The sequence below is a fragment of the Dromiciops gliroides genome, chromosome 4, assembly GCF_019393635.1.
Source record: "Dromiciops gliroides isolate mDroGli1 chromosome 4, mDroGli1.pri, whole genome shotgun sequence".
NCBI lineage: Eukaryota > Metazoa > Chordata > Mammalia > Microbiotheria > Microbiotheriidae > Dromiciops > Dromiciops gliroides.
The window spans coordinates 143,213,009-143,221,989 of NC_057864.1; the positions used below are offsets into that span (position 1 = coordinate 143,213,009).

An 8,981-nucleotide genomic window follows, 5' to 3' on the forward strand; every position below is an offset into this window, starting at 1 on the left:
CTTGACACTTACTAGCTGTGTGACCCTGGGCAAGTCACTTAACCCCTATTGCCCTGCAAAAAAATCACTACAACCACAGAGACACTCTTTAAAGAAATAAAGAATGACTTAAATAATTGGAAGGCTATTCACTGATCATTGTTGGGCCAGGCCAATATAATAAAAATTACTAATATACTTAAATTAATTTGCTAATTTATTGTGAGTCAATCAAAGTACTCTGGGGATATTTTATGGAACTAGATTAGAAAAATAACAAAATTTATTTGGAGGGAGAAAAAGGGCCTGACTCATGGGAAATAAACAAAACAAGTAAGAATGGAAGGGAAAGCACTTTCAGGCTTTAAGTTATATTGTAAAGTAGTAATCCATCAAAATTTGGGAGTACTAGTTAACAAATTGAAAACTAGATAAATGAAGCAAGAACCAGAAACAACTGAATTCTGTAACCTAGTATTTGTTAAACCCCCCAAACAAATTTGGGAGACAATTTTCTATTTGATAACATTTGTAAAAACTGGAAAACAGTTTGGAAAAAAAATAGTTTAGAATAGCACCTAACACTATATACTGAACAACAATGAGTTCTAAATGAATACCTAAAGATAAAAGGTTAAAATCATAGAGAAAAACAACACAGAAAATGGATATAGGTATCTTTCACAACTATGACTAAGGGGAAAATTCTTAACCAAACAAGGGAGCTCACAAGGAGCTCACAAAAGATAAAACTTATCATTTTGATTAAATGAAATTGAAAATCTTTTGCATGAACAAAATTAATCAAGCTAGCATAAAGTGAAACTGTCAACTAGGAAAAAATGTTTGCATCAAAAATCTCAGATAATGGTCTTCTATCCAAGCTATGTAGGTGATCACAAGTCCATAAATAAGTCCAAGATCCATTCACTAATAGATAAGTGGTTAAATGAAATGAACAGTTCTCAAAAGAATTGTAAACTATTAGCTACTATGTGAAAAATTTCTGTGAATCACTAAAGAGAAACATTCAAGACTTTATTTCACAACCAGAGTATTAGAAAAGATGACAAAGAAATAGTTATTATTGGAGGTGCTGTGCTGTAAGAAGATAGGCATATCGATATGACTGGTGGAGCACTGTCCTAACATCTGGGAAACAATTTAGAATTAAATCCAAAAACTAACTAAAATTCCCATATTTTTTGACCCAGAGAGTCCACTGTTAGGCATATATCCCCAAAGAAGCCAAAGACAGAAGGCATAGTACACTTTTTGTGCTAGCAAAGAATTGAAAACAGAGTAAACACCCAATCATTTGAAGAACAGCTAGATATGTTATGGCACATGAATGTAATATGCCAAGGTGGTAAGAAACAACAAATATCAAGAATTCAGAAAAAACATGGGAGGCTATTGTTATAATCCAGGTGGGGGTTGATAAGGCCCTGAACTAGAATGGTGGTGGCTGTGAGTAGAGGGACTACTCATTCTCTAACATCCAGATTAAGTCTCACCTTTTCTATGAGGCTGCTCCAACTTCCTCTTCACTTAACCCTTGTAGCATGAACTGTTTTTTTAACATTTACTATTTCTCATGTATTTCTCTTATCTCCCTAATTATTTTGGGGGGCCAGGGACCAGGTCAGACAATTAAAATGGAATTTAATTTTTAGCACTGGAAGAGACTTTATAGGTTATCTAATCCAAACTCCTCATTTCAGAGATGAGGCTCAGAGAATTTAAATAACTTGCCCTGGGCCACACAGCTAGTCAGAGGTATGTCTGGAACTGGAACCTAGGTCTGTTGACCTCCAGTGTAGTTTCTTCCCCCATATGACCTCATCTCCCCATTAGTCCCATGTGATAAACATATGATAAGGTCACTGGTAAGTACTTGCTGAATGAATGAATATGAAAATTATGTTCATTGGATTCTTTCATTTCCTTGGTGTTTTTGTTCCATTTGTGTTAGTAATGCTTATCACCATTTACTCCCTAAAAGCTATAGGAAAGAAACAGAACAGTAAAAGCAAAGGAAGTATAGAATGTAGTATATGTGTGTGTGTGTGTGTGTGTGTGTGTATATAATTTTTTTTTAATTGAGGTGGCATTTAAAAACCCTAGGGTTGGATTCAGGAAGACCAGAATTCAAATCCAGACTCAAACACTTATTAGCTGTGTGACCTTGGGTAAGTCAGCCTATATTTGCCTGTTTTTCCATCCGAAAATTGGGGATAACATCTATTTCACAGAGTTGTAAGAATCAAATGAAATAAATATGTACAGAGCTTTTACAAACCTCAAAGCACTATATAAATGTTATGAGTAAATCCAAATAACGCCATAGGAAAATGCCCAGAGCAAAGTTATGAGTACTAGTTTCAGCTCTGGCACTAACTAAATAACCTTGGGCAATTACTCTTTCTGGGCCTTACTTTTCCAGTCTGTAAAGTATGTGTGTATGCACTGGGGCCAGATTATTTCTACAGTTGCTTCAAACTCTGAAAATGCTATTCTATTCCAGATATAAGACAATGATTGTTTTATGTGAGACCCAAAAATCTACCCAGAATTGGGGGGATCAAAAGGAGATCTAGCTCCCAACCAACACTACCACACTACCCTTTTCCTAGTGCTTGAAAACAACTCTAAACTACTCTCTAGTAATCTGAATTAGCTGCTCAAAAAGCTAAGAAATGCCTTTGATCTGTAAGAAGTCTGTGATGCCTCCTTCCCTAATCAGGGAGTGGCTTTAGGCTGAACACTGATAAGTACTTTGCTATTGGGCAAAATGCTTTGGGCCTGACCTGGGAGAACTGGAGTCTGGAGCATGACCCTCATGCCTCCCTCTCAAGCTAGCTCTGTTGCCCCGCTACATCTTCAGCCAAAGAAAGCACAGTATGGGTGTGAACTCTTCTCTTTGCCAGGCATTTACTTATTAACCAGCAGATGGTGCAGCAAAGACCTGCAAGTTCTGTCTCATCATGATTCAGGTTTACTTGCATATGATCATGAGTAAGTAACCTTAGTTTCCTGTTTTTTCCTTCCACTATTTTTCCCCTTAAAAAGAAGAGGATCAGGGCAGCTAGGTGGCACAGTGGATAGAGCACCGACCCTGGATTCAGGAGGACCTGAGTTCAAATACAGCCTCAGACACCACACGTACTAGCTGTGTGACCCTAGGCAAGTCACGACCCCAATTGCCTCACAAAAAAAAAAAAAAAAAGGAAAGGAAAAAAAAGGGGGGTGATCAAGAACTACATCTTTAATGTTTCACCAATCAAAGTTCTTAAAAGAGTCATAGGCCTATTATTGTTGAAAGGGCCTAGGGAGATCACCTATTAGAACTGGAATCCTCAGAATCCCTTCCCTTGCCCCAGAGTCCATAGAGGGAGTTAAACACAATTGTTTAAAAACATTATTCACAGAAAGAGTCTACAGACTTCACTAAACAGCAAAAGGAGTCCATGATACAAAAAAAAAAAGCGTCAAGAAGCTCTGATCTAATCTAATCTGCTAATTTTACAGACAAGGAAACTGAGGCCAAGAGAACTGAAGTACCTGCCTAGTGTTAGGATGATCAAACAAGAGTTAGTGACAGAGTGGCCTAGAATCTAGTTCTCTTGTTAGTGCTAATTCCACTAGTTGTGTCATTTCCCTTTGTACCTGTTTCCACAGTATTATAAATACAATAAGCATTGTATATTAGTTGACTGAATGAAAAAGAAAGGTTAACACTCTATTATTCCATGCAGTAATATCTACTAACCCAACTTGACAGTTCCCAAATTCATATAACATTTTGCAACCCCACTAAAAGTCTATAATGCCTATACTATTAAGAGCATTTAAAGTCATTACGATTGGAACAAATACCTTTAGAGCCAGAAAGGGACCCAGTGATTACCAAGTCCCACACCCTAATTTTGCAAACTTGCATAGAATTGTATAGTATTTGAATGGACAATGTACAGCTCATATGTTGACAAAGAAATGTGTAGGAGATCCCTAGTACTTCTGCCTTCTGGCCTTGGTTCACATTTCAAACACCTGGAATTCCCTCCTCCACTTATCTCCTCTAATTCAAATGCCACCTCTAACATGAAAGGAGGCAAGGTGGTCCAAGGGAAAGGACTCGATCCATAAAATGAGGGACTGAGATTTGATCCCCTCTAAGGATTCTTCTACCTTTAAAGCTATAATCCCATAACCTCAATTCAAATCTCAGTTCTCTTGATTACTACTTGTTGTATGACCTTGGGCAAGTCATTTAACGGCTATGGGCCCCAGTTTCCTCATCCATAAAATGAGTGAGTTGGACCAAAAAAACCATCCTAAGGGGTCCTTCCCCTGATATTAAAGACCCTCCTACCACTCTTGTAATTCATCTAGATTTATACCTCATTCATTTGTGTATTATTTTTATTTTTGTCTGTATCATATAACCCTCTTAGACTGAACTCCACCAGGACCTCCATGTTGCATATAATGCTAGACTTGGAATCAAGAAGACCTAAGTTCAAGTTCTGACTCTACAAGCTGTGTGACCATGGGCAAGTTAGGTAACATCTCTGAACCTGGGAACAGTAACACCTGTGGTAACTATATAGAGGTTTGTGGTGAGGCTCAGATGAAAAATGTACATAAAATGCTGTATAAACCTTAAAGTAGGATGTCAATAAAACTTATTAGTCTTTGTATTTTCTCCAATATGGGACACCTAAGTAAGTGCAGTGGATAGAGCACTGGTCAGGAAGACCTGAGTTCAAATATGGCTTCAGACACTTACTAGTTGCGTGACCCTGGGCAAGTCACTTAACCTCTATCTGCCTCAGTTCCTCATCTGTAAAATGGGGACACCATGGAGAAGGAAACGGCAAAGCAGTCCAGTATCTTTGCCAAGAAAACTCCATATACAGGGTCCATGGGGTCATGTAGAGTTGGATGTGACTGAACAACAAAATCTTCTCTAGTACCAATCACAGTAGTTTGTACACAGGAGATGCTTAATAAATATTAGCAGAAAGTGTTGTAGAAACCAAAACAATCTAATTCATGGACACTGCTAGGAGCACCCATGTTTCCCTATTATCTCCATAATCAAATACAAATGCCTTTGCTTGACCCTTCACAATTTGGGCCTGGTTTACCTTTTATTTATTTATTCCCCTGCATACTGTTATTCCCCATCATATAATCTGGTCCTGCCAACCTTGGCCTACTTGCTGCTCTTTCTAGTTCCCATCTCTGTGCCATTACACAAGCTGTCCCCCCATGCCTGGCACTTCTTAGAGTCTAGCTTTCTGAAAAGCTCAGCTCATGTTCCAGCTTCTTAGATGAGACCTCCCAACCAGGCCCTCCTCCAAAAATAAAAATTCCTTGTATTTGCTTTGTCTTCATTCTGTATTTACTTATATTTGTGCATGTTGTTTTCCTTGATAGAATGTAAACTCCTGAATATGGAGCTGAAAATAAAATAAAATTGAATTTTAAAATTAAAAAACAAACCAAAAATGTCCCCACAAGACTGCAAATGCCTCGAGATCAGACTCTTTTTTTCCATCCCCAACACTAAACACAGGACCTGACAAATAGTAGGCACTCAAATGTTTGTTGATTAATGAATGAATTAAATGGCTGAATGAACAGACCATTGAAAGGCACCAAGAAGAGTTCCATTTTGATCCCTGGTTTTAATATCTAGTAGATATTAATAATATGCTATATGTTTCATACAAAAAAGTTTCATTCAAATACTCACAGTATTGTTTTCACTACACAGAGAGTGGAAGGGGGGTTGAGAGAAAAGAGGATGGTGAAAAAAGGAAGGTATGATGAGTTCTATTTTCATCCATAGTTTAAAGACACAAAGACTCAAGACACTCAAGAAGCAAATGACCCCAAGGGAAAGGATTTGCTTACATGACTAGGGTCAGCCTGCTAGACAACATAACCTCTGACAAACTCATCAGACAACACTGGCCATTGTCTTTGGTCTAGTTCTCAATGAAAAGGGAAATGTTAGTGCCTGGTTTGGATAAAAGAAATAAAAGGGGATGGGTATAATGGAGAGTCATGTTTCTTAACCCTGTCTATAGTAACTTATATGCAATCTGCAAAATGCTTTATAATGACTTTTATTAATTCTATATTAACGTCAAAGCAATGGCAGGGCCAACCAGCATGTCCTTAAATTGGGCTATTAATAATGTGCCTCATAAAAATTGGTCCTGTGCTCCTATAAAAGTTTCTCAGCCAAGTTTTATGGTTCTTTCCCTAGGCCTCTAAGAGGCAGAAGCCAGGTCCTTACTTAATATGAGCCTAACCTTATAATAGGTATGGAGATGAGTGTTTACTGCTATGGAAGGTTGTGTGGCAATCACAGGGGAATGAGCCTGTAGGTCTCAATTCATTAAGATTCCTTTAGTAAAAGGTATTTAAAATGCTCCCAAGGAGGAGTTTGAATCACTTGCTCAGGACTTAGGTTGTGAAATTGAAGTAGACCTTTTCCTTTCCTCCACCCCCTACTCACCAACAACAGTGTCTTCATGGAGGAATTCTGTACTTAACAGAGACCAGAAATCATTTATAGGGGACATAAAAATACACCTACTTTGAGGGAGTCTCGCCTCCTGGAAGTTAAAACCTTGACCCTTGAGTCTGCTCTTCTCCCAAAAGGGGGAATGCCCCCCTAAATGCTCCAGTATGATCTCAGCTCAGAACCTGGGGTTAGCCTTAGCAAACAGTCCAAAATGTCACAGGGATGGTTAAGGGGAAAATATTGTATATACCTGTAAATTCTATTGTGTGATAGCCTCCACACCTTTACCCCAGTTTCTGGAGGATGAGGAGGAGTGGAGATAGAAAAAGGTTGGGAGGCCTGATGAGAAGGGTTACCCGGTGGAATTATATAGTATGCTAACACTCCCATATCCCTTTTTATATTCTCATTCCTCTGTCCTAGAAACAAAACCTTGAAACTGAAATCCTTATGCCCTTTGCTCCTGTTTTACAGGTGAGGTTGGGTTGGTGAGGGTGTATTGGGAAGCTGGACAGGTGCAGGCTGACAGACACAGACAGAAAGACAGGTTTATCCTGTATATATCTTATTTATGCACATAGTCGTCTTCATGTCGCCTCCTCCTGTGGACAGTAAGGTCCTCGGGTTTTTTGCCTTTCTTTGTAACCCCCGCATTTAGCACCGAGCCTAGCCTATAATAGATGCTGAATAATTCCCATTGACTGACAAGTCAGCCACCCCCTTTCCCTTCTCTCTCCCGGCTTGGGGGCTTCGGGCTCCTACCCCCCCCCCCAAGGCCTCACCTGAGTGAAGTACAGGTTCATCAAGGTCAAGGTGAAGAACTGGAGGCACACGGGAAAGCAATAGAGCAGCCAGAAGACGAAGGGGCTCAGCGAGTTGGCCGCGACGAAGTCTTTGAAGTAGAAGGAGAAGAGAATGGTCCGCAGGGAGGCCCAGAAGAGGCAGAGGAAGAGGAAGACTGTCTGGTAGCTGAATCGCTTGTGCCCGTAGTGCAATACCAGCCAGAGCTGGACGTAGATAAAAACGAAGAGGAGCGAATAGAAGATGGTGTAGACGATGGTGAGGCCGAGCTTCACGTAGGGAGGGACGGCTGGGGTGAGGGTGGGTGGCAGGGAGTCATTTCTCAGTGGGTCCCATTGAGGGACCTCCATCAGAAAACCTCGGGCTGCAGGAGCCGCTTGGACTTCATGGAGTCCTCAGGCTACGTCCGCGGAGGCTGCCGGCGCTGCCGCCGCCGCCGCTGCTGCTGCTGCTGCTGCTGCTGCTGCTGCTACTGCTGCCGCTGCCGCCGCCGCCGCCGCTGCTGCTGCTACTGCTGCTGCTCCGGCCGCCGCCGCCGCCGCTGCTCCTACTCCGGCCGCCGCCCCCTTTCATCTTGCTGGGCTAGGAGCTCAGAAACTGAAAGAAAACAAGCTCGCACTTCCTCTTTGGCTGCCCTGGGTCCGCCGGCCCCGGCACCACATGATCGCGGCGCTGCCGGAGTGATTCATTAGGGCTGCCTTTGTCAGCGATTGGCAACTTAACCGCAGCAGCAACAACAGCAGAGGCAGCAGCACGTCCCCGTCCTGCTCAAGAGCCCAAAGCAGCCACCAAGAAACCAACCCTCCTCCCCATCTCCATTACTCTGCTGGCCGAGGTCGGGAGGGAGGGGACAGCGGCAACAGCGGCAACAGCAGCAGGGGCGGCAGCACGGGTCCCTCCTGCTCAAGAGCCCAATGCAGCCACCAACCCCTCCTTTCTCTCTCCATCACTGTTTGCCGGGGAAGGAGTGGACCGCAGCAGCAGCGCGGGCCCGTTGGCTCAAGAGTCCAAAGCAGCCACCGAGAAACCAATCCTTCTCCCCCTTTTCTCCATCATTCTTTTTGCTGGCCAAAGGGGGTGGGGGGGCACGGCCACTGCAACTCTGTCCTCTCCTAGTCTAGAGCCCGAGGGGACAGGAGAATGGAGGGAGGGGTTCTAGTTCTAGTGCTTTGGGTTGGGAACTCCGGAGGATTGTTGGTCTTATCAGTTCTATCAGGTTGTCCTTTTAGTCAACTACTCAGTTTCTCTTTTGCCTAGGACAAGATCGCTTTCCTACACTTTATAAAGTGCCTTGCCAATAAATGCTAGCTATTATTGATAACGGATTAAGGGGGATGTAGTAAATTGAAGGCGGTCGTCTAAGCCTGATCTGACGGGAAAACTACGTAAAGTGTGATTAAGGGGTGTTATGTGAAAGAGAGAATAGAACCAAAAGGCAGAACCTAGGAGCCAATGGTATGGTTTAGTGAAAAGCTTGCTAGGCTTGAAGTCTGAGGATGGGGTGTTTGAACATTATTCATTCCAGTTAACTAACTCCCTGTGTGGCTTCAGATGACCACCTCCTTGAGTTTTATCTGCAAAATGAAGAAGGTGGACTAAATGACCTCTTAGAACCCATCCAGCTCTGTGATGCTACTTTACAAAGACACAAATTTCA

At 42.0% G+C, this 8,981-nt stretch overlaps 1 protein-coding gene across 1 annotated transcript in view; it reads right to left on the bottom strand.

Annotated features, from left to right (window-relative positions):
- Positions 1 to 7,808, bottom strand: part of GPR137B (G protein-coupled receptor 137B) — a 94,382-nt gene extending 86,574 nt beyond the window's left edge. Inside the window, exon 1 of the mRNA XM_044005376.1 lies at positions 7,306 to 7,808. Within this exon, the coding sequence (XP_043861311.1) occupies positions 7,306 to 7,674 (369 nt within the window). The 5' untranslated portion in view covers positions 7,675 to 7,808. The remainder of the gene's footprint in view (positions 1 to 7,305) is intronic.
- Positions 7,809 to 8,981: the final 1,173 nt, after the last annotated feature.